General features: G+C 40.7%; 3 protein-coding genes across 6 annotated transcripts; 1 reads left to right on the top strand and 2 right to left on the bottom strand.

The window, feature by feature from the left end:
• Positions 1–386: 386 nt before the first annotated feature.
• On the bottom strand, positions 387–3786 carry ngb (neuroglobin). Of its 3 annotated transcripts, none has more exons than XM_010789105.1 (5): positions 3697–3786; positions 3346–3477; positions 2799–2907; positions 2582–2701; positions 387–2477 (listed from the first exon to the last, which is right to left on the bottom strand). In XM_010789105.1, the coding sequence occupies exons 2-5, from the start codon at positions 3441–3443 to the stop codon at positions 2325–2327; spliced, it is 480 nt and encodes a 159-aa protein (XP_010787407.1). In that variant the 5' UTR covers positions 3444–3477; positions 3697–3786; the 3' UTR covers positions 387–2324. The 3 variants fall into 3 exon arrangements, with proteins under 3 accessions (XP_010787407.1, XP_010787405.1, XP_010787406.1); XM_010789103.1 differs by having other exon boundaries at positions 3346–3579; positions 3697–3783; XM_010789104.1 differs by having other exon boundaries at positions 3346–3501; positions 3697–3779.
• A 2547-nt stretch (positions 3787–6333) lies between these two features.
• Positions 6334–14236, bottom strand: fam161b (FAM161 centrosomal protein B). 2 transcript variants are annotated; one of them, XM_010789106.1, is made up of 9 exons: positions 14140–14236; positions 13000–13222; positions 12410–12927; positions 9238–9548; positions 7502–7620; positions 7239–7406; positions 7021–7120; positions 6784–6938; positions 6334–6538 (listed from the first exon to the last, which is right to left on the bottom strand). In XM_010789106.1, the coding sequence occupies exons 2-9, from the start codon at positions 13209–13211 to the stop codon at positions 6457–6459; spliced, it is 1665 nt and encodes a 554-aa protein (XP_010787408.1). In that variant the 5' UTR covers positions 13212–13222; positions 14140–14236; the 3' UTR covers positions 6334–6456. The 2 variants fall into 2 exon arrangements, with proteins under 2 accessions (XP_010787408.1, XP_010787409.1); XM_010789107.1 differs by lacking the exon at positions 14140–14236 and adding an exon at positions 13970–14125.
• A 78-nt stretch (positions 14237–14314) lies between these two features.
• coq6 (coenzyme Q6 monooxygenase) lies at positions 14315–24032 on the top strand. The gene is made up of 12 exons (XM_010789108.1): positions 14315–14680; positions 14939–15073; positions 16339–16397; positions 18189–18315; positions 19516–19646; positions 19734–19841; positions 20067–20129; positions 20236–20343; positions 20970–21172; positions 22682–22797; positions 23154–23320; positions 23908–24032. The coding sequence occupies exons 1-12, from the start codon at positions 14479–14481 to the stop codon at positions 23935–23937; spliced, it is 1449 nt and encodes a 482-aa protein (XP_010787410.1). The 5' UTR covers positions 14315–14478; the 3' UTR covers positions 23938–24032.
• The last annotated feature ends 212 nt before the right edge of the window (positions 24033–24244 follow it).

Here is a 24244-nt window from a genome sequence, read left to right as displayed (position 1 = left end):
GAACACACACACACATCTACAGTATGAGGATTTGATTTGTTTTTGGAGGAGAAAAAGCAGTCCACATTGCAAAAACGAAATGTCTCATTTGTGAAATTCTTCACGATTTTGTGAAAATCCGTAAACAATCTTGCTGTGACATTGTGCAGTTGCATGAGTAAGTGGGCTGATGTGCCTGAAGTTGCCCTCGTCTCAGTAGCCAAGGGCGATGAGCCATTCGGCGCTTGGATCTTATGTAACACTAGGGGATGGGCTGTCAGTGGGAAGCAAATCAGGCATGGTGTGATTGATTTCAAACGCTGACCATTATGTTGTAAGCATCATCAGTCTGTGACAAACAACCTGAGTGCGAGAGAAACACACACTGAGCTTGTTTAGCAGTAAAATATCCACAAAGATCACTTTATTAAGTCCCACGTAAGCACACAACATGTTTTATTCTTTAAAGTGTAAGATAGAACCCAGTTTACAAAGAGTGCGTGCTTGCATTAACTCAAATACTACTGTGCGTTTTTGGTAGAAGGATAACTAGGTGAAGTCATCGCTGTTCAATAGCAGCTGATAATGATGAGGTAGACAGGGACACAACCATTATGTACAGAGCTGGATGTTAACATGCCAGTTATCAGTTGCCTGCTAAACAAGACCTAGTGTCAGGTAAAACAGGAACATGGAGAACAACCTGCACAAATACATCACATACACAGTCAGTTAAATAACATTGCACATGTGGGCTATACATTACAGAGTGAACAGACTAGGCAGGGATAACATATTTCAATAGTTAACTCTGCTTTGATTGCACATTTTCAAGGTGATAACATCTATATTTTCACTAAATGAAACCCAATTAAAAGCAGAACATTTGCCATTTTGGGTTAATTAACTGGAAATCCACACTATGTATTATATTTGTGAGGGTATACTGTATATCACATTTGAAGAAAAATCTATGCTCTTTAACAACACGTAGATTTCAGAATATAAAAATAAACTTTATAGATGTAAACTCAGACTAAAGCGATAATAACCACATATCAGCAGCTTGGATTTACAGTTGTATGGTGTTATTATCTAATATTTGGCGCACTGTTGCTAAGTTACTTGGCATTATGACCATGAATGTCAATAACAGCTGAGGATGATACATACAGTGTTATGGCAGCGATGATAATAATAACACACACATATTACACTCTGTCAGCATTTAGTATCACGATATTATTTGTAATGTGGTAATAAGGAAAAATAATAATCTTCAATAAAGTTTGTCTTTGTTTCATCATCCAAAATAAATATTTACTTCCATGTAGAAGTACTTTTCATATCCTCACCTCTAAAGCGGAGGTGATACTCTGTAGCCACAACAACACAGTTAATAAGCATTACTGAAATAAGCGCCTACAATACAAGAAAACTACTTTATACTAACAATGACTGGAAAAAGCCAAGGAACAAAAATGTTATAATTATTTTACTCCCAAAGTAAAGAGTAAACATAACAGTCTATAATTTAGAGATTAACAGTCAGCTGAAGCCTATTGAAATGATCACAACCTCTACAGAGGAGAGCCTCACACACCGTGTGGGTGCCTTAACAGTCGTAGATCTCAGAAGAGAGCTATCAGAGGGTAACAGTTCTTGTCAGTATCTATTGAATATCATCTTTAATCAATAAATATTACATAACAAAGTCACACACAAAAGTAGGTGTAAAGATGTATAATATCAATAGAAAACACAGCAGTGATTATGATTAAGGTGATAGGATATGCTTATTAAAAATCACATTGCTTTGTCCCAAAACTTTGAGCATGTTTTGTAAAGTATCTCTGTGTTCCAGTTAGATAGAGCTGCCGTGCTGTGACCATCACAGTTTTAGTAGTGTGTGATGCCTAAAAATAATGTCTAGTGTTTCACAATTGTGCAACTCTTTTAAGATACACCACAAAGACCACTACAGCCACTGTTATTTGAGTAGATATATCAAAGCCATTATATACAAAGAGACTCAACAGTTATCCTTGTTGCTGTTTCTCAGTTTGAGGCGCTCTGATTACAGGTCCAGACTTAGAAGAGCCAAACTCCTCGCAGCTGTACAGCAGCATTGTCTGGTAGCTAAACATCCACAGCAAAGAAAAGAAACCCTGCGCTTCGTTGATTCCAATTGTAACCACACCATACATTCGCTACAGTATGCAACCTCACGCAGAGCCAATGTACAGCAGCCAAAGCCACAATGTTGCAAGTTACACAACCTTTTTCCATGGCAACCATGTTGAGTGATTTGACGGCAACTGATCAGCAGCCCCCCGCTGTGCGCCTCAGTCGGCCTTGTCCTCCCCGTTCTTGGCCCATCCCTGGCTCATGGCTGCTACCACAATGCTGTACAAGTTGAGCCAGGCTTGACGCAGCGGTGCCGTGTAGGCCTGACCCAGACTGCACTGCAGCATGTAGAGAAGGGACTCACCCACCTCCTGAAAAGGACACACAATTGGGAAAAACAAACAATTTTTTCACAGCTCACTGAAATGTGAAATTGCTTTTTTCTTAAAGTTGCGATATGAAATGTTGTTCCTACGGCAAATGACTGTGTGTTGACTCCCACTGCCTGGTGCTTCCTCCCAAGGTTGAGCAGAAAGTCCTCCAAGGAAGGAAGGTCGTCCAGATGGCTGACGGCTGCATCGATCACAAGCATCACCTGCAAAGACACATGCAAATACACACACAGAGAAAGTGCTTTAAACCGTAGTACAAACTGTATACTCGTAGTGGTGACTGCGGTGAACGGAGCTCACCTTGGTAATATGTTCCAGAAACTCCGGGCTGGAGAGGCAGTCTTGTGTGGAGCCACAGTTTGTAGTGTAGTGGAAAAGAGTGAGGAGCTCAGGGTCCAGCTCAAACAGTCTGCCACAGACAAATACCACACTATTCTGCAGGTGTATGCACACGGCATGGGATGCAAAACGTCCACACAAACACACAATCCATCTATAAATCATACATCTACAGTTCTCTCCGGATAGTCTGTGTTTTAGCGGCAGCTGTCTCAAAGTAAATTGTGGATTATTGCAGTCTGTCGCCAAGCAACAAGTCAAGCTTCCGGTCCGTGCATGCTGAAAGTGTGCAGCTTCAATCTCTCTCCACAACTGTGTTACATAGACAAATATTTTTTATCACCACAGCTATTAAGTAACAACACAGAAAACAGCAGGATACCGGTGTTATTAGAATGAATGCTAATGAAATAAGGATGACTGCACAGGAAAATTAAGGTTTCTTCACTTACAAATCACTTTACTGCTTAATTCCAAATGAATGCTGCTGATGTGTGTAAAAGATTACCTGGAAAACATGACGACACCATGAGGAACTTTGTTCTTGCCCAGGCTCTCCCAGCTGCCTCGTATCAGCTCCTTGTCTTTCTCTGACAGCTTCTCCATCCTCCCTCTGGATCAAAACACGAGGCAAGTTCTTCTGGAGGGGAGAAACACAACTCTTCTACAGGACAAGAAGACTCAGTTTGAGGAAAGCCATAACATTTGAGGTAATCCAGAGACGAAACCTCCGCCAACCCACCTGGAAAACAAAGTGAAGCATCATGAGTTTCACAAAGCTGGTATGTCAGTTCCACAGAGGGGGACACAACTGTTGGAGACAGGAGTCCTCGGCTAGAGATGCACACACATACTGTACCTTCTTGAAGTCAGTCTTCTCTCTGAACTTCTTCTGGTGCACCCGGGCTGAGGGGTCTCTCTGTTTGAGTGTGTGTGAGTGTGTTTGTGTGTGCAGACAGCAGCCTTGCCTGACACTCTGGTGCACTTGCTCTCTCTTTCCCCAGCCCCACGGTGCAGTCAGGGAGACAAGTTCTGCCACGCTCTTATCTGTCACACTGGCTGCTATCTCTCTCCCCTTCCCGTTTGCCTCTTGATATTCTCTCTCTCCAGCACTGGGGATATTATTCATGCCACTGAAGGAGAAAAAGAGGGATCTCTCTCTTCTGCTCCAGAGAGGCTGCAATGAGCCACAGCTCCTCCTGCAGGTGAACCGAGGACTGAAGTGTACAGAGACTCTACATGAGGACAACTCTGCAATTTACTAGATAAGGAGTCTTTGCACTGTTCCTTTAAAATTAAGGGAATGCAATTAAACAAGAAGATAAACAACAGAATCATGAGAAAATACAACAGAAGCTTTTCATTCAGTCTGTTTTAAGGCAGGTTTAAAGAGGTTTGAATCCAAACGCACGACTTTGAGAACAAGCTGGGGATCTAAAACGTTTGATTTCACAATAGTTTGAAAACTCTGACAGTCAGAGAAAATAGCAGGACAAGGAAGCACAATAGAAAATACAAGAATGTCAAGGCAGCACAATATCTATTTTATCCTCGCAATGTCAACGTGCGCAATAAACACACCGTTAAAGAATACGAAATTGCACACTGATTTTTTTATTTGAAAGAAAGTGTATTTTAAATGTAATTTTTTTTGGGTTTAGTTACATTTTTCATTGGTGATAAGTATGAATGTTGGAAATGTTTTCCATTCATTTTTTTTTTATTCAACAAGCAATACACTTGAATAACTGCTTATTTATCGGAGGTATCATCATTATCGCGATATTCAACATGTCATTTCCCTCATATTGTGCAGCCCTATCTGGTATTCAAACTACTAGGCTGATGAAGAGGAGGAAAAAGGTGTGCAGATGATGGGAACAGCAGGAACACGGGGTCACTGAAGGGCACATGGGAGGGTAATAAAGCAGAAAAGTAATGTGAGGATCAGAAAGTGTCTGGCATTGTGACAGTGAAGTCCTCTTGAGGCCTATATCATCTGATCTAGGGTGTGTCTTCTCTTAAGCTGCCTACATGGGCAACCCCTGCATTTACAGAATAAAATGTGTGGGAATTTTTATGTCTTACAGCGGCTGGAATAATAAAAGACCTGAACACACCACCTAGGAGAAATTATATTGTAGTAGAGCCACTCCTCTAACAGCGTGATCGTACCATTTGGTGGCCAAGCATGCAGCCTCTCATTAATCTAAATGAGATGTGTTTGTTGCTTCTCTGAGCTTCCACACACATTGGAGGAACCGCAGTTTGTTTAAATAGATGTCACAGGCGTCTCTCTTGGATATTATCTAACAAGTTGGGAGGGATTGGTTTTGTTTTTAGCTGAGCTCCGGGGGAATCAAAGGTGCGCAGCGCAGCGCTCTCCTGAGGGACTACCAGGCAGAGTGTGGGGGGGGGTAAACTGTGTTCCCATGACAACCTGACAGGATGGAGCCCTTGAAGCTTCGTCATGTGATGTTTGAGATCTGAAGGGATTATTTATTACATCCAGAATTACTATGTGGCAACATTTTGGCTTTAATTATACAAAATTAATCTTGTGGTTTCAATTAGAGAGGAGTCTGGCACAATTACATGGCACATGTAATTGTATATAATATATTTAAATTAAATATCAATCTAAGTCTTTGATAGTGTTGCCTTGGGACGAATTAGACATTGCCTTCATACGTGACACAGTGGCCTACAGAAAGTAACCATATGGTATGTACTGGTCTCCATGACTACGTTTTAATTATAATTATACAGTATACATTTTACAGACATTCCCATGTGGTTTGTCAGTGAAAATTATTCCTAAAAATTCCTAGAAGTCTGCTATCCAAGCACAAGCTGCAGTGGAGGGCAGTGTGCAAATGCATTTGATGTGGGTCTCTGGGCTGGGAGCGGAGCACTGAACTGGTCTTTGTGAAGGCAGGTGCACAGTCAGCGCTGTTTGTTTAGCTGCACTGTGGCTGGAGAAACAACTGGGAACTTTACCCCAACCATCCCAGAAAGACCCATGTCAGATGCTAAGTGTCCTTACAGGACCTGACACATTTAAAGACACATTTATTCAATTGTTTAAAATACAACTTGGAGCCAAAGAGATTACATTTCTCATGGAAAAAGTATAATCATTTTTGTATGGCTATCGGAAGAATCTTTATTTTAGAGTGGGTAAACACAATTTAGTTTCACAGACAAAGTGGGTGTCCCCATTTTGTTTTGATCAGTTTATTCTGGTGACCAAGTGCTCATCATCCTCTCAATTACAGTGTTCATATTCGTAGCATAATTTGTCATAAAATAAAATGCTTTTTAGTCTCAATTTTTGTATCTGCTTGACATATAATGGAGATCATACAGACAAAGTATACTTAAAGCATATATAATACTAATTTCTTATAAACATACACAGTTCTTTTAAACTACTCTACTAACAGTCATGATTGTAAAATCCAGATGCTTTTTTTCATTTCATAATTTGCAGTTGCACATCCTAAACTATCAAATGCTCGGTGCCGATAGTTAGCCGTAACATAAATCATTTTTGAGGACAGAGTTGTTTTCTAGCGGAGAGGCCATAAAAAACGCTTTGCCGCCTTGACCTTTTTGATCATGGCATTTCTTCCAGTTTGGACTTCACGCTCTTCTCCTCCACATCTTCAATTTTCTCCCCGTCGTCTACATTTTCCTCCCTAAATCAGACATGTTGGGTTAGAAAATGTCTGTATGGTAATTACATTGAACTTTTACTTGGCTTCAGTATGGGTCTTTCTTCACTAAAGACTGCAGGGCAAGTTTAGAAAATTATGTAATGCAATATGACCAAACCACAAGAAGTCCTAGGCTCCCAAGCACTAGTGCTATTCGTGATTTTACCGGAAAAAGTGGTATTACATATTGAATGAACAAAACTTGCTAAAATACTCCCTCTGCATACCTTCTGGGAATGTCTTCCTCCGTGCTGCAGTTCTCGTCTGAATCCTCCTCAGATATAGATGCTACTTCTCCATTTTCCTCAACAAAATGCTCCTTTAAACCAGCTGTCTTCAGCGTGTTCCTGTATGTCTGCTCTGCGTGAGCCTTTGCGTTTTTCTGACAGTAAAAGAAACTCAAAGTTATGCTTGAGGGGAACATCATTCACAACGCAATGTGATCTTCTCAGTTTGTAACTCACCTGTTTGACCTGTTCGAAGAGATAAGGCCGTTCGCTAACTCGTGCCTTCATGTCCCGTAACTCCTTCATGTAGTCTCTCATCCTTTGTTGGTCAGCCTCTCTTCATGAAAGAGAAGATTATAGTTTGAGCTCCTGCGGCAGGCGCGTGTGGTTGTTGTGATGCGAGTTGCAAAGGTTGAACATTTGGAGAACAACGGACTCACTTAACCAGTACTCACCGATGGTGCTGAAGTTTGTCATTAAACACTTCTTTCAAGCTCTCGTGTGGGTCCAGCAGCTTGGCATGGAGAGTGATAGTCTTCTTCATGGCCTGCGACCTCGTTTGGTGCTTCCTCAACCACTCGGCACTCTCTTCATTCTTGCTATCCCTTATCTCCATTGACTTTCTGTGAAGGTCAGAGGATGGACCTATTTAGTGTGTAGAACCAAGAGGAATACAATTATACAATTCCAAAGAAATATCAAAAATAATCCAACTCACCTGATGGCCATGCAGCGCTTCCTTGCAGCATCTGTGATATATGTGGGGAGTGTGTCTGCAGACAGGGATGTTAAGGCCCCAAGTGACTTGCTTCTGCTGATATTACTTTTTGTAGGTAGCTGTGAAGTAGAAACATTTTCATTTGTTAGCTGAAATAGAAGCCAATATATTAGTTTACCACATATCATCAGTGTGTAGACTGAGGTCAGATGCATTTATGAAGGCCTTGTATAGACATGCCAAATCAGAGAGACTGACAAAGCCTGGCAAAAACAATACATCATTTGAGAGGGAAATTCTAACCATATCAGTTATAATAAATGTCTTTCTTTTTCCTCTTTACTTCATTATGTTTTTGTTTCAACAATTACTGCATGAACTATCAATACAGTAAATGTCATCAACATTCACAGAACATGGCAAAGATGAATTAGTGACATGTCTTTGAGATGACACAGTTTGGTGCTAATGTCTATGATATTCAAAATAAATAGAGTTGTGTTTTCAGAGTCTCTTTGTTTTGGACTAGGTGATGTTAGTCTACAAATAATGTGACCGAAGTAGCTTTTTTAATTGCCACACTCAAAACATTAGTAAGTACTATGTGGCAAGTATATATATAGTATTAGTCAAATCAGAGGAATTTGCCCAAAAATGATTGGCATAGCTCATATAAAAAGATCTCTGGTAATTGTATAATTTTGGGCAGAGTGATAAATTATATGAAAGGATGGCAGGAAGGAACTTTCACTGATCACAAAGTTCCTTCTACCACTTTGGATTAGTGTAAATTACTGTTATTCTTATGAAATTACTGTTATATTTAATTCTGCTCGGAAATGCCCTCATGTGAATCATCCACCCAGACACATTTCTAGGAACATGTACTGTATAGGGATGGTCTTGGCGAAATGGGGACGAGTCTAAAAAAGAAAAGCTTGAGTTGAGCTTGATAAATTATGAGGTGAAGAAGTAAAAATATAACTGAATATTCCCTCTGTAAAGAGGACCCACTGAACATATTTGAAATAGCTCTCTTGTTCCACAACTGAGGGGACTGGTCTGAACGGGACCAACAAAACAACACATAGCCCCACAAGAACTTAACCAATGCAATACATCTTTAACCATCAAACAAGGACACAGAATAGAGTCATATGTGACCAGGTCAAAGTTATTTGTCACATTTTATGACATAAAAACGTCTTTGAGGGACCGCAGGAAGACACAACAAAGTGTTGTACAGTTGGCAAAACGGTTCTCTTGTTCCCATTAGGCTTTTATATAAACGAGCAAGGGTTTAGGTAATGAGTTTTTCATCTAGAACATGTGAAGTTTTAATAAAAAAAAAAAACGGAAGGGTATGACAAAGTGGTGGGTGGATGTGTCTTGAGCCATGCATCGAACAGAGAAATGTAAAACTAAAATGTTTAGCCATCTGGGCCTGGTGCGTTGGAGTCCTTGATGTCTTCTTATGTAATTCCTCGAGAGATACTGGCCCTTAAAGACATTTATGTAATATTTTTGCAAAAGTTATTAATTAGTCTCAGACCTACCTCCCATAGATTGACAGGGGATTATTGAAATGTGGATAAAAACTTCAAAGCAAAAGATTAAAAACAATAGAGACTGAAAAAGATAAGCCCATATTCTTAACTGAAACAAGTTGAAATAGGCAAATAAAACAATTGTAACATATTCTTAAAATGGTGTCTGTGGTAAATGATGTGTTTTACCTGCGATTTTTCAGGGCTGGTCCTACTTTGCCTTGCAGGGAGAGCTGATGTCCTCAGAAAGAAGGGCTGACATTTTATCATATCTTTACTCTGAGATCTTCTCAGCCCTTCTGTCTGCAAGGCTTTGTGCAGCCTGCTGAAGTCAGGGACACGCTGGAGGATTTTTGGCTGGAAGCTGGGTCTCTCATCCAGAAAACCCAACTTTTCTTTCCTGTTGCGCTCAGCGGTGCGGAGTTTGGGGCTGCCTGACACGGTACGATTCTCATGTGGCACTGCCGTCTGAGTGGGGACTTGTCTGCCAAGCTCCTGGTCTGCACGGAATTACAGTGAGGTGATGCAGAAGAGTAAGTCATGTCACTCAACAGTAATAATAATAATAATACATGGTATTTTTATAGCACTTTTCGTAATGCTCAAAGACGCTTAGTGTATCAGATATACTGTATGCATCCAATATAACATTATATAAACAACATAAACAATTATTCTCTTAATAATAAATGTCATAACTTTGCTTTTGTTTTGTAAAGGCTACAGAGAAGCCAACATTGGTACATTTTGGTTTAAATATTAATAGGGCTGACTGTGACCATGAATTAAGAAGTGAAATGGTAAAGCAGTGTTTCCCCCTAGGATGGAGTCATAGCAGCGGTGCTAAGGCACGCGGGCCTAGCTAAATGTGAGCGCGGAGCGCGTGGAATTTTTTTTTGTGTGCGAAGTGCGCCCCGCCAATATGTTTCTATGTCTCTGACAGCACAAGAAAGGCTCATGAGGCTCTACAGGTGTATTTTGCTAAATCACCTTTATTGAACATACAGTAACACAAATACTACACATCCACATAACAAACAATCAAAATAAAATGTATGCAATTTAATTATTTAACCTGCTTTATTTGGGGGTGGACCTCACATCCTCTAGGGGGGTCCGGAGGCATGCACCCCCGGGAATTTAAGTGCATCAATCTGGTGCACTTTGAGCACAAAATGAATTTATGGATACAGCTCTCAACACTCATATGAAAGGGAGCTGTATACTTTTCAATAATCCAAACATCTTTAGAATATAATCACAACCAACAACAAATCATTTAAACTTGTTTATTCTTATCTTATGTTACCTAGTTAGTGTTCTTTCTTTTTCTTTATGCATATTACTAATCACTCCCCTTTTAAACTGTTTTTTTACTGTCCTATAGTACGCATTGGAATGATTTCTTACTTTATTTTTTTCAACTATATTAAATAGTTAAAGCTCTCTCTAGCTCTCTCTCTCTCTCTGTGTCGCTCGCTCACAGAGGCTGTGTGGCCATGGATTATTATTTTAATGTACTTTTTTTTTGGTACCTGTCTGGCGCCCCGTAGCAGCGGCGCGCATACATACAGTGGGGGAAAAAAGTATTTAGTCAGCCACCAATTGTGCAAGTTCTCCCACTTAAAAAGATGAGAGGCCTGTAATTTTCATCCTAGGTATACCTCAACTATGAGAGACAAAATGAGAAAAAAAAATCCTGAAAATCACATTGTCTGATTTCTAAAGAATTTATTTGCAAATTATGGTAGAAAATAAGTATTTGGTCACCTACAAACAAACAAGATTTCTGGCTCTCACAGACCTGTAACTTCTTCTTTAAGAGCCTCCTCTGTCCTCCACTTGTTAACTGTATTTATGGCACCTGTTTGAACTCGTTATCAGTATAAAAGACACCTGTCCACAACCTCAAACAGTCACACTCCAAACTCCACTATGGCCAAGACCAAAGAGCTGTCAAAGGACACCAGAAACAAAATTGTAGACCTGCACCAGGCTGGGAAGACTGAATCTGCAATAGGTAAGCAGCTTGGTGTGAAGAAATCAACTGTGGGAGCAATTATTAGAAAATGGAAGACATACAAGACCACTGATAATCTCCCTCGATCTGGGGCTCCACGCAAGATCTCACCCCGTGGGGTCAAAATGATCACAAGAACGGTGAGCAAAAATCCCAGAACCACACGGGGGGACCTAGTCAGAGAGCTGGGACCAAAATAACAAAGGCTACCATCAGTAACACACTACGCCGCCAGGGACTCGAATCCTGCAGTGCCAGACGTGTCCCCCTGCTTAAACCAGTACATGTCCAGGCCCATCTGAAGTTTGCTAGAGAGCATTTAGATGATCCAGAAGAGGATTGGGAGAATGTCATATGGTCAGATGAAACCAAAATAGAACTTTTTGGTAAAAACTCAACTAGACGTGTTTGGAGGAGAAAGAATGCTGAGTTGCATCCAAAGAACACCATACCTTCTATGAAACATGGGGGTGGAAACATCATGCTTTGGGGCTGTTTTTCTGCAAAGGGACCAGGACGACTGATCCGTGTAAAGGAAAGAATGAATGGGGCCATGTATCGTGAGATTTTGAGTGACAACCTCCTTCCATCAGCAAGGGCATTGAAGATGAAACGTGGCTGGGTCTTTCAGCATGACAATGATCCCAAACACACCATCCGGGCAACGAAGGAGTGGCTTCGTAAGAAGCATTTCAAGGTCCTGGAGTGGCCTAGCCAGTCTCCAGATCTCAACCCCATAGAAAATCTTTGGAGGGAGTTGAAAGTCCGTGTTGCCCAGCGACAGCCCCAAAACATCACTGCTCTAGAGGAGATCTGCATGGAGGAATGGGCCAAAATACCAGCAACAGTGTGTGAAAACCTTGTGAAGACTTACAGAAAACGTTTGACCTCTGTCATTGCCAACAAAGGGTATATAACAAAGTATTGAGATGAACTTTTGTTATTGACCAAATACTTATTTTCCACCATAATTTGCAAATAGATTCTTTAAAAATCAGACAGTGATTTTCTGGATTTTTTTTTCTCATTTTGTCTCTCATAGTTGAGGTATACCTAGGATGAAAATTACAGGCCTCTCTCATCTTTTTAAGTGGGAGAACTTATACTAAAATACTTTTTTGCCCCACTGTATATATAGGGGAAACACTGGGTAAAGACACATTTTCAGCAACTTCTTTGAAACAAATTTAGATCAAATACAATTTAGCTATGAATTCATGAACAAAACAATTAAAACAACATGTGTTTGAATGTTGTCTAATGCTTATAAAAAGGCTTAGTTTCTACAGGGCTTATATGCTACTGTATACTATGAATTTTGATGAATCAAGGAAGACCCACCTTTCAGGCGTGAATCAGACGGGTCTTTGACCTCTTTGTGAGGAAGTTTCCTTACAGCAGCAGCCTTGGTTTTCTGATCTTCTGTGTTTTGGTTTATCAACGCTATTAGCTTCTCCATTTTCTCCTTTTGTTTCTCCTGGAAGCTGAAAGGTCTTTGACTAGAGAGCCAGAAGTCCCTCCTGTGCTCAAGGCCCTGCTTCCTCTCCTTCTCCTTCAGCTCCATCATCTCCTGATAGAGCGGCTCGATGACGTGGCTGGGCACTGGGCGAGCGCAGAACTTCCTCTGACACTCAGCCATGGCCTCATCTTCTCTCATCTCTTGTGTTGTTTTAGATACAGCAAACCGTTCACACTGTGTCCCAGCAGGAGCCAGCCTGGAAGCCCTGACTGAACCGCTCTTCCAGTTTGAAGAAAGACAGGCTGGAGAAAATGACTTCTCTGATTGCCTAAGATGGTTCAATGTCTCTTTGCCTGAGGTCAGGGCAGAGGTAGAGGAAGATTTCCTCATTCCCAAATGTCTGAAAAAGGTATTTGAGAAAATAAATGTATTAAAAGGATGACTAAATATAAAATACATTTAGGAAACCTACTTGGCCTGATGCTTGATTTCATTTCTTGACTCTGGGTCCAAATCTGTTGACAGCAGAGAGTTCTGATGAATCCTCCTCTCAAGATCCTCTTTCTGTCTCCTTTGTGTCTCCTGCAGCTGCTGCCTGAGGGTCTCACTCAGGGCCTTCAGATGCTGCTTGAGCATTAACTCTGATCTGAGTCCATCTTCCAGCAAGGTCTCCAACTTTGGCATATTTCTGAGAGCTGTGACATGAAAATAAGGAGTTGTTTACTTCTGTTAACTAATCATTGTTCTGTTTGAGTTAGGGTTTAAATGCGTAGTCCATTGATCTATTTGTCTAAACAAAATCCCAACAAAAAGTTGAACACACATTAACATTACTCACTCAGTTATAATTTTTCAATTATTTGATCTCTGGGCATTTTCTTATATTGAACAGTTGAACTGTATTTTAAATAAGAGCAGAAATTGAACAGAAAGATTCTTTTTTTTTTTTTTAAAGGACTTAAGATAATTTAAGTAATATTCTTGTGCAATAACAAAAACAGTCCTTGGTTTCAGCTTCTTAAATGTGAATATATTTGGGTGCTAGATATAAGTGTTTATTGGTTTTTCTGGGATGTTGTAATTGGCATTTTCTATATTTCCTCACAATGTTCAACATAACATATTAAATGTATCTAATACATTTTTCGAAACGGTTAAATTAAGTTAATTATTATAGCAAAATCTTTATTTTTTACAACTATTTTTTAACAACTCACATGAGACCTGCTGACAACTCCACCTACAGTGTGGTAATGGGTTACCGTGGTAACCAGATCGTTGCGCTCTCAACCTAGGTCTGGCAGTAATATAATATAAAGTCGATTTAGTAGCTTTCCCTGAGTTACGTTACTAAACGTATTTACTAAAACACTTATATGCTAAGCTTCGTTCTATTTATAAAAATATTGTTAAATAAATACAAGTAATAATCATATGCCAACCTGCTAAAAGACGAGTTTTAGGAAGTGTTTCTCGGCGTATTCTTCCGAACGTAACTTTGAGCAAGCTAACGTCTACGTTATATATCCGCTAAAAACACTCACTGCAGCTTATTCGCTAAGCTAAAGAGGACTGTTGTTGAAATAAAGAGTAAAACAAGAGTTAACTACACCTGAGAGAAAACAAGTATCTTCTCCAACACACTCTCCTCAGTTTTGGTAGCATTAGCACTGTTTGTGGACAGAAGCAGAAACAACGGCGGCCGCGACAGTCATACGTCGACGTGACAGACGTCTTCTGTGATTGGACACAAAACCCAGAAGTGCTTCTACGGTCCATGTCAACAAAAACATGGCTGGGTTACAGAAGAAGGGACACAGCTGCTCTTATTAGGACAAATTCCAGGGGGAAACATCCGTCCGATTTTCATATGAAAGTATCCAGCCTTCAAAGTTTTCCTCCTGTTTTTTGCGGGGCTTGTTCCATGTGAAGACAGAGTAAAGACAGAATCATGCACAAGCTCTCAAGGGCAACGCTGTGCCTAAACGGACTTGGTCGGTGTTTAATTGCAGAAAAGTATGTATCTGCTATAAAAATCACCAGCAGAGGATTTGTGTGTGCAGAACATAGGGACGAGTCTGGCAAAAATGAGGTTTATGATGTTATTATTTCCGGGGGAGGAATGATTGGATCTGCAATGGCATGTTCCTTGGGTGAGTGACATATTTGTTCATGCAAACCTGCACTAGATAAGATAAACCCATAGAAACGTTTGTGTATTAGTCTTAAAGCTACTAAATACTAACTCAATTATGCAAAAGGGGAATAAACAGTCTTCTACAATGTGTTTTACACTCGCAACCTAAATATATGTTATTCTTACTGTATCAACACTGCTGAGATCTAAACACTGTATCGACGCTGCTGAGATCCATTTATGTGCTTCCAATTGTATACATGTTTTTTGCCAGGCATGGATCCCAACTTGGAGGGTAAGAAGATTCTTCTCCTTGAAGCTGGCAACAAGAAAGTGATGGACAAGGTCCCAGACACCTACAGCACCAGAGTCAGCTCCATCAGTCCAGGCTCCGCCTCCCTCCTCACGGGTAAAGTATATACTTAAACAACCTGGCACAAACAAAAATGAACATGTCTTATACTATTTTTGGATTATGTTCTTTTTTAAAGGCGTTGTACTTTTGAAAAGACAAATTCATCACGGACAGAAAATAAATCTAAAAGTTATTTATTTTGGGATTACCTCCCTTCCTGTGAGAAGTTAAATGGCTCCCACAGCGTAATCATGGTATCAGACACTGTCCAGTCACCCAAGCTTAGCAGGGATCATACGTGACCGGACTTGTTCCTCCCTGGGCTTGATGGATTTGTCTGCGAAACATTTTCTAAGTCTTAAATTTGCCACAGTGGATCTAGAATCCATAGAAATAGCTAAACATTACCCATAGACGGTGCATCTAGTTATTAACCATATTATAGTTAAAAAGTACGGAGCAGATTCATTTTGTAATTTTCCGCAGTGTTTAGATCAATTAGATGATTTCCTCTGCTACCCCAAAAACAAACAAATACAGATTTATAATAATAATAATAATAATAATAATATTACTTTGGGTAAATTAATTTGATTGTTTGAAACATGAGTTCATCCACATTTATCATGCTTGATGTCTTAATTGTTTAAGGTTAGTTTATGTTTATTGTAAATCACAGGGTTGCACAATGAAATGCAGTTATAGTCCCTTCATGCTAAATAACAAAAACAAAAAAAATAGCATGAAACAAAGCAAAAATAACAACCATACATTGTCACGTATTACGCTGCACCATTGTATTTTTATAACAGATAATATATGCACAGGTGCCAATGAGAAACAGACACACTTGAGCTTTGCTCTACATCTCAAATAACCTCCTTGACCCTGTTAAACCGGTTTATCTGATAAAAAATGTTGCCAGTTAAATGTCAAGAGAGAATTTGATAAGAATGCAGTGGTGTGTGGTCATAAAGTTATTGTAAATGTTGTGCTTTGCTGTGACCTCGATGCCTCCCAATGGCGCCTGTGCAAAAATTAAAAGGCAACAACTTGTAGCAGTAACTTAAAACAATAATTTACATTCTTATTCTATTATATTTGAGGTAATTCCATAAGATATTGCCCTGAACAGAGTCTTTTTTAAATGGATTGGCTTTAAGTCATATGCACTTGACTTCCACTGAGATATGTTACATTCATCCAAATCATCATTTTGATTGATTACAATTATTTGAAATATATACTACTTTAGGTATACATTGTTGCTTTCAATTGGTGTTGTAATTATTCTGAAATGTGTTTCTGCACACACACAGGTATTGGAGCATGGGATCACATCACACAGATGAGGTGCAAACCCTATAAAAAGATGCAGGTATGTTGAAATATTGCATCACAATGTTTTAGTAACTCACATTTATGTGGTTAAAAGTTCAGAGAAAACAAACAAAAATAACTAAAGCCAACTTCAATATGGAGCATCTTCCAGAAACCTCCTTTTACACAATTTGAGTTCTTCTTCGCTTGTCTTCCAGACTTTCTAGTTTTAAGAATACTGTATGTATTTCTGTCAACCATCAATCACAGCACCATACAATTTGTGGGGAGAAAAATCTGTGACACTCGGCTTCTACTCATTCATCTAGCTTAATGAACAAGCAACACAATACTGTGTCATATAATCATGTGTATGGTATGTAATTGTTCACATAAAAATGTCTGGAAGCAGAGGTTTCATGTAACATGCATTTTGTTCATACCTTCATGCAATTTCTGCCTTAGTTTTGAGCAGCTTGGCAGGATCTGTGGCAAGAGCAATGCCAAAGAACACAAAGTATATTTATAAAAAAATCTAAAAGAACATTTCCTCCCATATTCTAAGTACTGGAGTTTGACCGTGCAAGTTTTATTTATTAAAGCCATGTTTTCAATGAAGGATAAATCATTTTAACATCCCCAAATTGGTAGTCACTCCCCACATCTTATAATTACGAAGATTCATGTGAACAACGGGAAGAAGATGAAAGATTGGGAGAGCGGTTGTTTGCTGCAAAGTGAACCCGCTTTACGGCTCTGGGTGCAGGCTCAGTCGCTCTTGTAAGATGTGGTAGGTGTGAACCGAACACCCGACCGCAGGGTTTCTCTCTGGGCCTAAGATGTCATCATGCAGTGCCTTACAGTGATTATGGTAGTATACCTCTCCCATTATACCTTCACTCTGCTACCACTGCTTTGGCTTGTTTGCCGATTGAATCTCAGTCATATACATTTCACTGGAAAGTATGTACTGCACATCAGCTCCAAATAACATTCTTTCCATGCAGTAAAATGCTCATCCACGTTAAATGTCCAGTAAGCATTGAGGGTTTAGATTGGAAACACAAGGAAAACACAGTTTTCTTCCATTCAAGCATCATTTTGGCTACTTTATTCTCTTTAAAGTTGCAAGTAGGTTTATTCTTTGAATCGTGAAGTATGTAGTAACACATTCTCACCCCAAAGCTGCATCATTTCACCCAGCACTAAACAAAACCAAAACATTTTTGGGCTGGTCTCCGTAAATCTTTCTTTCTAACCACTTATCACAAGTTGCAAACCCACTGCCATTAGTGGTTTTCTGTAGGGTATGTCCCCCCTACTTTATGGCAAGTTGGAAAAAAGCAGTGCAGCAGCATATTACTGCAAAATGAAGGGTTTTGTCACCATAGTTACAACCCAGGAGAGGATTAACCTTGTACAAACACTTTTCACCCCCACATGTTTCAGTCAAACAGTACTTTCAGGGTTGGAATTAGAGTAACCTAAAACTATATCTCATTCTGCCACTTTCGGTTGCGGATAAATATTGACTCCCTCTTTATGTTCACAAACACGCATTGGTTATTTATGTTTCCAAGAAAATGTTTTTTAAAAATTCACATCACAAAATGTCATTTAGTCTTCTACCTCAGAGAGCTCCATTAAGCTGAAGGCAGCCGAGCAACCGGAGGGTGTTGGTGACCCTCATGGCTCTGGGTTGATGTCTGTAGGCTGTGCCAACCTTAGACAGCAGCTAACAACTTTGATGTGTTCAGCTCAATGAAGCTGCACTTCTCTGCCCAGCTATAGCATTATAGCATTTAAGGATAGAGTTGTAGACCACAGGCATAATGAGTCTCTCATTTAGGTTTGGGACTCCTGCTCAGATGCCCTGATCACATTCGATAAGGACAACCTGGAGGACGAGATGGCATACATCGTGGAGAACGACATCGCTGTGGCTGCTTTAACTAAACAGCTGGACAGCCTTTCTGGTAAGCACAGCAGTTATGATTAAAACATGAAGCCCCACACAGTAAGCAGCAGTGCTCTGTACGACCTTTTGATTCCTGTTCCTTCTGCCTAATGGCTGCTGAGTCTGGCAGCTAATGCAGCCACATTTATTCCATCCTTCCCCCAGGTTTGTTTATTTGTACTCTCTCCTGGTGACTGTTTTTAAAGACGAGTTAAGCCCATGGAGCCGTTAATGTTTTTCCTGCAATTTCAATCAAACCCTCACATTTTGGGAACTGCCGGGCCCCGTCACCCTCTGAGGACACGTGAAGTGGTCCAGTGATCTATTTAAAGTTGCCATGTGCTCCCAAACTTCACCACCTCTTAAGACACCAAAGCCCTGACAGTGTATGGTGCTGTAATGCTGTTGACATTAGACCAACTTTTGTGAGGTTCGCAAATAAAACTTTGCTTTGCTACGTGCTTGACAGTATGTGACATATTTATAAAACAGTTTTCAACATTTTGCACCAAACAACGGATGTGTGGTTATGGCACGTTTTTGCCTCATGTGCCTTCCACTGTGCTTGCTTCTCTCTCTCCTCCCATTTTAGCCGTGGTGTTGTTACACTCAAGATGCAGTACATGAAAAGTGTGCACCACGACAGCTGGTTTCAATGTAACCCTGCTCTCCATCCCCTGGAAACCCACACTTGACATTAGCGCTCAGAAACCAGTAGCAGATCTGTGCATGGGTCCCACTCCAAGTCAGCACCAGGCAGCGTAGCTCGGGATCCTTTCATGTTTGGGTTGACCTGCTGCTGATATTTTAGGAAGAGTGCAAAATCCAAAAAACAGGCAGCATGTGCAAAGTGTGGCGTGGTGTTTTTGTAGATAAACACTATTAGTTAGGGCAATGTGGCAGGCCAAGACCATTAGGGAGATTGTCAAATATCAACTTTTGCAGCTACTGTGTGCCAGGGAGAAAAACCAATGACATTTTATGAAGTGGTTTATAGATCTCCCACTGCTTTGGCTGCAGAAAAAAAGCATCCTCTCGTTTTGGACATAGAAAGTAGTAAAGCACTGATTTAGTGTGATGCTACAAACACACAACTGAAGATTGATCCTCTTGTTGTGAGAGCCACACCAGTTGCCATTTTTTTTTTAAGAACCACTGCTTTGTTTTTCTCTTCTGTCGCCTTTGTAGTCACCACGTTTATGTCCTTGTTGTTTGTCAGATAACGTGCGAGTTCAGTACAGGTCCAAGGTGGTGAAGTACGCATGGCCGATGCCCCACCAGGCAGCTGACTCTATCCCATGGGTCAAGGTCACGTTGGCCAGCGGAGAGACGGTTCAGACCAAGCTGTTGGTTAGTTTAATCCCATCAACACAAACTATAAGTCTGCATTTCTTTAAGCCTTTTTTGTTTTTTTTACTTTTGCTCATCTGTTTTCAGATCGGTGCAGACGGACCAAACTCAATGGTGCGCCAGGCCCTGGGGATACCCACAGTCAAGTGGAATTATGACCAATCAGCTGTGGTCGCTGTGCTGAATCTATCAGAGGTGAGCATCACATTCAACACATACTCCCCACAATTTATATCCATACAAGATACAATTTACTGTTAAGTGTTTTTATTATGATAGTAATTTTAATGTCAAATCCATCCAGAAGTACCCTTTGTAATATCTTGTGCAAGATATGTAATTAGAAATGTGTGCCATACAATGCAATGCCACAATACTTCAGTATGATATTTAATTAAATCTGATTTATGTGTTGTACAGCCCACAGAGAACAATGTCGCATGGCAGCGGTTCCTCCCAACTGGACCCATTGCAATGTTACCGGTAATATATCCGCATTATTTACTGCAGTATTTTTTTCTACTCAAAGTCTCCTTGGGTCTCATAAGTATTTGATAACTCTTCACTGACCCCTCTCTGTGCCCTGCAGCTGTCGGACACAGAGAGCTCTCTGGTGTGGTCGACCAGCCATCGGCTCGCAGAGGAGCTGCTGGAGCTGGATGAGGAGAGCTTTGTCGACGCTATCAACTCTGCCTTTGTGAGTCATGCCTTGTTACCATTACACTGCTGATGTTGTGTTCATAGACAGTCTAGAAGATATTGCAAAATCTGTATTTGTGCTACATGTGGCAGGGATTCTCCATAGACCCACTTAAGTGTTGAGCTGTTTTTCTGTGACTCATACAAACAATGCTGTCATTGTTTGGCCCAAAAGTTATACAATACTAATATTTCACTAGGAGAATGGCATACCTATCCATTTTTCTTGTGTTTGGAGAAACTCCTTTTTCCCAAGCTGGCTATTTTTACTGGGCCTGCTGATGGACGGGGTCACCACGGTTGAGTCACGTTCGGTTTCAGGCCTGGTTTGCTAATTAAACCTGTGGTTTCCCAGTGTCGACCATTACTGCATGGAATGTTTTTCAAACAGAGCTAATTCAACTGCATAGCCAGGCCGGCATCTTCTTTTAATCAGCCCAGCTCTCAAAGCCCTGCCAAACCAGTTAGTTAGGGAGGGGAAAAAGAGCACTTTCGCTGGCCTGGAGTTCAGCTTTAGTCCTATGTCAGCTAATTTATTTGACCACTCAAAGGGATAATGTCTGTTTTGTCTCTCTTCTGGTCGTTATTCATTCTGTGTGAATATGTCTCTGTCTGTTTGTGCAGTGGAGTAATGAGAACCAGTCGGAGCTGATTGAGACGGCCGGCTCTCTGTTCCGCAGCGCCCTGTCTGTCTTAATGCCGTCCGCAGGTTCACCTCGACAGCTTCCCCCCAGTGTGGCGGGGATCAGCCCGAAGTCCAGGGTCATGTTTCCTCTGGGCATGGGTCATGCCTCAGAGTACATCAGGCACCGCGTAGCTCTCATTGGGTAAGATTAGCCATAAGGAAAGTAATGTTCTGCACATCTTGTAAGTCAAATACTGTTAAAAAAAAGTCCTGAATATCAAATTTATATGAGTATGCATAGGAGTTGTTCATTGTTTTCTCTACTATGCTATTGTAATTTAATAAATGTACTTTACTTTAGTCTTTTTAGTTTTCTGTTACTTTCAATGCAAATAATCTTAGTTAATTACCACAAAATATACCCCACATTATAAATGATGATGTTTAATAATGGATTCAGCTACCAGGCAGTATATAAAGTTGTTTTAATTAGCTCCACGTAACTAGCCGCAACATTAGTGATGCTAACATATCAATTCATCAATAATTATAATCCAGTGATATAATTATATTATTCTGAATGGGCCACTCTGCGTAATGAGTACTTTTACTTTGCTATTTCTAAGTATATTTTGATACAGAAGTGCATATTTTTACTTAAAGCTCCCATGTCATGGCCATTTCTACTGATCATAATTCCATTGTTGAGGTATACTAAAATAGATGTATACTGTGCAATTTTCCAAACTCACATTGGTTTCTCATACAGCATCTCTGTAAAGTATGTGTATTCACTCTCTGTCCAAACGGCTTGTTCGAGCTCCTGCCACCCCCTCCCTGTGAGCCCAGTGTGCTCTGATTGGTCGAGAAGCTGACAGGCTCGTTGCTGCTCGCACACACACAGACACACACCAGGCTTGGCGATACAGCTAGAACAAGCAAAACTCATCCTGAGCACACACAAACACTCACAGCCGAAGTAAAAACAATAAGTGTGGCTTGATAATGAGTAAGAAAAAGGTTTATAACGCTGTGAGCATGGGTCTGCAGAGAGCATTTCTCCGTGATCCCAACTTAGTAGCCCGAAAAACGTTTACCCATTTAAACAGTAGTGGTAGATACCTTGTTTGTTTTAAACATCATAAATACACAAACAACAATGAATACTTACAGGTTGTGTACCCGAATCTCCCGCTGGTCCAAACAAAGTAGGGACAGCATCGTTCTTCAGTGCCCTACGCTGTACATATCCGGCATGAATCGCTGAAAGGTTTGGGAAGCTTTGTTTCGTGAAAGGCTGGCAGCGGGTGCGGCCATAGCTCTGGGCGTGGCTACTGGGTATCCCTACGTAGCGATATCCAGGAAGAAAATGAGAAATCTCCAACGAGGCGTGTTAGAGTTTTACTCCCTACAGGGTGTACTTTGAGGGTTTTTGACTCTGCAGACTGTTTACATGCATAAAAACCTTCATTAAACACAAGGGGACGGGTAATAACCGGAAAAGCATGACATGGGACCTTTAAGCAACAGTATATTTTCCTTGTAGTATTTTTACATTGTGGTTTTGCTACTTTTTTTTAAAGTAAGAGATATGATCTGTTCTCCATCACTGGTTTTTCTCCCCGGGTTGAGGAATGACTAGTTTTGGCGCAGCGCATAAAATAGCCCTCTGTGAGTGGAATGCATATGAGGGATATGTTTGTCTTTGCAGGGATGCAGCCCATCGTGTCCATCCTCTGGCGGGTCAGGGAGCCAACCTAGGCTTTGGGGATGTGGCTTGCCTCACAAAGATCCTGAGCCAGGCAGCCTTTGACGGGAAGGACTTGGGTCAGTGAGAACTCTAAAAAGACACAAGCGCTGCAAACCATAGTGGTTTCCCCTAAACTCTTTTCCATAGCCCCAACTCAAATGCATGCTGTTGATCCAAATTATAAAAAGCAACAGCTTTTCCGGCAACATTTTATTTGATGTTTTTTTTGTCTCTTCATTCTGCCAAGAACTCTATGTAAGTTGGGTTTTGAAAAAAAATGAAATGCTGTTATGAGAAATGTAGTTGTTTCCTTCCACTGTTCCTTTCCCTGAAGTCAAAGCAGCACCAGTGTTTTGACTTAATGCAGAAAAGATATGAAAGACAGACACAAGCTTATACTGTGTCTTCATATTCTCTTTGTTTGTTTATGCAGGAGCAATACAGCACCTGTTAGAATATGAAACAGAACGCCAGCGGAAAAATCTTCCCATGATGGCCGCCATCGACCTGATGAAGCGCCTTTACTCCACTAACGCCGCTCCCGTGGTTCTCCTACGCACCTTTGGTCTGCAGGCCACCAACATGATCCCAACGCTAAAAGTAAGCTCCTCTCTTCTAGCTTCTAAATCCAAACATATGTTCCCACACATTCCAGTGGACCTGGCCATCTCACAGATAATATAAACCACCTGAACTCCGCCTCCAACCTGACCCCACCCTCCACCCTCTTTTTCTGATTACACGGAGCTTTACTTTAAAGCTAAAAGCTTACTAGCGGTGTCTATAATTTCCAGGGTTCAGAACCTACTACTATGGCATCTAAGTTTAGCCCCAAATTTAGTGTTACCAAAAGTGTGTGGGTGGGGTGCTGGGCTGGCCCTCGGGCAGCGGACAGCGGTGTTGGCTTGTGTTTTCACACCCCTTTTATTACCGACCACTCATGTGAAATGACTTTATTCCCTACTAAGTGATTCAGACCAACACAACTGTAACCGGTTGTAAAGGCAGTTCACCATGGTGGCACAAAAGTTAAACGTAACTTTTTTCCATATTAAATGTTGAGAGTTTGCTGGTTTACAGGTCTTGTTAAGAGGCCAGCAGTGCCACGCACTTGTTACAGGCTTTTTGTACATGTGACTCAAAGGTTACGGAGTTTCTGAGGACATGTCTTTTTTTTTCCTCTACAGGAGCAGATCATGTCATTTGCAAACAAGTGATGCATTCGTTTTCAGTGGATCTTTAAAGATTGTAAGTTTCAGAGGCTGTAAAATGTGTGAATGTAGAAACAATTAAATACTAAGATATATTTTAACCGTTGTGATTGTCTTCTTTCTTGTCTTTGGTGCAAAATTAACCCACATCTACAACACTGCATTGTAGCTGGTCTGAGCACATCGAAATATGTCAATGCTAGTTTACAGAAAGCAGAAGAATGGCAGAGTAGACTTTAATAGCTGTTTATTTCATTGCGTTATCACTCATTTTCCACATATTGAGCAGCCCTAATGAAGAGCTACATTCTCG

This window comes from Notothenia coriiceps, unplaced genomic scaffold (assembly GCF_000735185.1).
Source record: "Notothenia coriiceps isolate Sejong01 unplaced genomic scaffold, NC01 NC01_scaffold00032523, whole genome shotgun sequence".
Taxonomy (NCBI): domain Eukaryota; kingdom Metazoa; phylum Chordata; class Actinopteri; order Perciformes; family Nototheniidae; genus Notothenia; species Notothenia coriiceps.
Note: the sequence above shows the minus strand (reverse complement) of the source record. Positions and strands in the feature narration are given on the sequence as shown.

Bases quoted from the DNA above. Each gene is read 5' to 3' on its own strand.
- ngb (XM_010789105.1), bottom strand. From the start codon at position 3,443: ATGGAGAAGCTGTCAGAGAAAGACAAGGAGCTGATACGAGGCAGCTGG. The intron at 2,702-2,798 runs GTGAGCTCCGTT...GTGTCTTTGCAG, and splicing joins TTCTGGAACATATTACCAAG to GTGATGCTTGTGATCGATGC. The intron at 2,478-2,581 runs GTAGGAACAACA...TGTCCTTTTCAG, and splicing joins TCAACACACAGTCATTTGCC to GAGGTGGGTGAGTCCCTTCT.
- fam161b (XM_010789106.1), bottom strand. From the start codon at position 13,211: ATGCCAAAGTTGGAGACCTTGCTGGAAGATGGACTCAGATCAGAGTTA. The intron at 12,928-12,999 runs GTAGGTTTCCTA...TACCTTTTTCAG, and splicing joins GAAATCAAGCATCAGGCCAA to ACATTTGGGAATGAGGAAAT. The intron at 9,549-12,409 runs GTGGGTCTTCCT...AATTCCGTGCAG, and splicing joins GTCTGATTCACGCCTGAAAG to ACCAGGAGCTTGGCAGACAA.
- coq6 (XM_010789108.1), top strand. From the start codon at position 14,479: ATGCACAAGCTCTCAAGGGCAACGCTGTGCCTAAACGGACTTGGTCGG. The intron at 15,074-16,338 runs GTAAAGTATATA...GCACACACACAG, and splicing joins CTCCGCCTCCCTCCTCACGG to GTATTGGAGCATGGGATCAC. The intron at 20,344-20,969 runs GTGAGTCATGCC...CTGTTTGTGCAG, and splicing joins ACGCTATCAACTCTGCCTTT to TGGAGTAATGAGAACCAGTC.